Raw genomic sequence first — 2,500 nt, forward strand, 5'->3', positions numbered from 1 at the left:
CTTTGCCTACACATTACCGAATAGTCTGGCATATTCTTTACAGATTCTCCTCTGTCTTCATACACCTTACAACAGGGAGATTACCAAACAATTCTTCTTCACCCAAGGGGTTAACTACTGCACTGTAATTGTTCAGTGGCTACTTTCCTCTTTGTAAGGGTAGAAGAGACTCTTTAGCTATGGGAAGCAGTTCTTCTAGAAGGAAGCCACTCCAAAATCAAACCATTGATCTCTAGTCTTGGGTAGTGCCATAGCCTCTGTACCATGGCCTTCTACTGTCTTGTGTTAGAGTTCTCTTGCTTGAGGGTACACTCAGGCACACTGTTCTATCTAATTTCTCTTTCCCTTGTTTTGTTAAAGTTTTTATAGTTTATATTGAAATATTTATTTCATTGTTGTTACTTTAAACTATTTGATTTTTCCTCGTTTCCTTTCCTCACTGAGCTATTTTCCTTGTTGGGGTCCCTGAGTTTACAGCATCTTGCTTTTCCAACTAGGGATGTAGCTTAGCAAGTAATGATAATAATAATGATAATATACATAAATGTATGGGGCTAAATGTGTGCTCATATAGATATAATATAATGTATATATATATATATATATATATATATATATATATATATATATATATATACTGTCTATGTATATAGATGTGTACACACACACACACACACACATATATATATATATATATATATATATATATATATATATATATACATATATATATATATGTGTGTGTGTATATATATATATATATTATATATATATATATATATATATATATATATATATATATATATATATATATATATATATACATATATATACTTAGGCTATATGGATGAAAATCAACATAATATAGTGCCTAAATAGAAATAAATTTCTCTCATACTGGGACCGATCATCGAACCGTAGTATCTTCATTAATAAACAATTTTACAAAGCAGTTAAACATATTATAAAACAAATGAAGTTCAAATGTGGACAATACCTTTTTTGTCTTTTCAACGGTGATAGAGAATCCGTGTTTACTGGCGGAGAGGATTGGCTGACTCCACGTTGTGACGAAGGCATCTTCGAAGATTTTCTTTCCATGTTTTCCTCTGCAGATAATATGAGAACATTATCATACTCTTTTGATACATACTTATTAAAATTCTAATATGAGTAAGAAATTTTGGTAATATAAAAGAGGATCCTTCATTTTAGTGGAAAACGTCAAGTTCACAAACTGTAGATTATTGTTGTTATACACAGGGGAATATGAATATACGGTACACACTTTGGTTCAAGTATTTATGCCAATATAACCATGCCAACATCAGTCCATGATAAAATGGAAGGGAAGGGGCTTGAGGTAATTTGATTAGTTATAAGAAGAAAGCCATTAATATTAGGAGTGAGACACTACTGATGTTACCATCACTAGTAATCAGTTACTAATCTGTCGTCTAGAAAAATATTCATTTACATACAGTCCAACTATGTATGGTTGTTTAAAAAAATTCCTCTGTATGCATATCCATGTCCAAAAATCTTTCGAATATAATGGTTTGTCAAAGAGAAAGTTAATTTTCTGTTTGTTTATCTCAATGACTGACCGTATGTATGCCTCTCGGACCATAAACCCTACCGAATGTATATTTATAAAATAATTGTATATGCATGTGCCTAAAATCATTCATATACAGGCTTCTCTGTCTATAAGATATTCTATATAAAGTATATCTCTTTTTAAAACTCACTTTCGTATATCTGTCTCTGTAAAAAAAAACCCCACATTTGCATATATGTATGTCTCTTTGTCTTTATAGCCTTCTCTACATATTCCTGTTTATAAAACACGGTTAGTATGTATCTTTTCTCGCTGTAAAGAACCGTTCGTATATTTGTATATCTACTTAGAATCCATTTTTAACCAAATTATAGTATCCTATCAAAACTATAAACACCAACAACAATGTCATATATATATATATATATATATATATATATATATATATATATATATGTATACACACAAACATATACTGCATATATATATATATATATATATATATATATATATATATATTTATATATATATAATTTATCATATTTTGAAGGCCATTTGCGTCAATAGGCATAGGAGGTGAGGATATATATATATATATATATATATATATATATATATATATATACAGTATATATATATATTATATACAGTATATATGTATATATATATATATATATATAATTTAGCATATTTGGGAGGCCCTTTCCGTCAATAGGCGTAGGAGGTGAGGATATATATATATATATATATATATATATATATATATATATATATATATATATATAAGTATATATATATATATATATATATATATATATATATATATATATATATATATATATATATATATGAATTGATATTAATGAGGAATACCTTATCAACTTAAGAATTGCAGATGGCATAGTTATTTTTCGTGAATCATGGGAGGAATTACAAAAG

At 27.7% G+C, this 2,500-nt stretch overlaps 1 protein-coding gene across 1 annotated transcript in view; it reads right to left on the reverse strand.

Annotated features, from left to right (window-relative positions):
• LOC137622154 (uncharacterized) overlaps positions 1-2,500 on the reverse strand; it is a 40,076-nt gene that overhangs the window by 18,508 nt on the left and 19,068 nt on the right. Inside the window, exon 5 of the mRNA XM_068352590.1 lies at positions 998-1,109. Within this exon, the coding sequence (XP_068208691.1) occupies positions 998-1,109 (112 nt within the window). The remainder of the gene's footprint in view (positions 1-997; positions 1,110-2,500) is intronic.

Source organism: Palaemon carinicauda, chromosome 29 (assembly GCF_036898095.1).
Source record: "Palaemon carinicauda isolate YSFRI2023 chromosome 29, ASM3689809v2, whole genome shotgun sequence".
Lineage (NCBI taxonomy): Eukaryota > Metazoa > Arthropoda > Malacostraca > Decapoda > Palaemonidae > Palaemon > Palaemon carinicauda.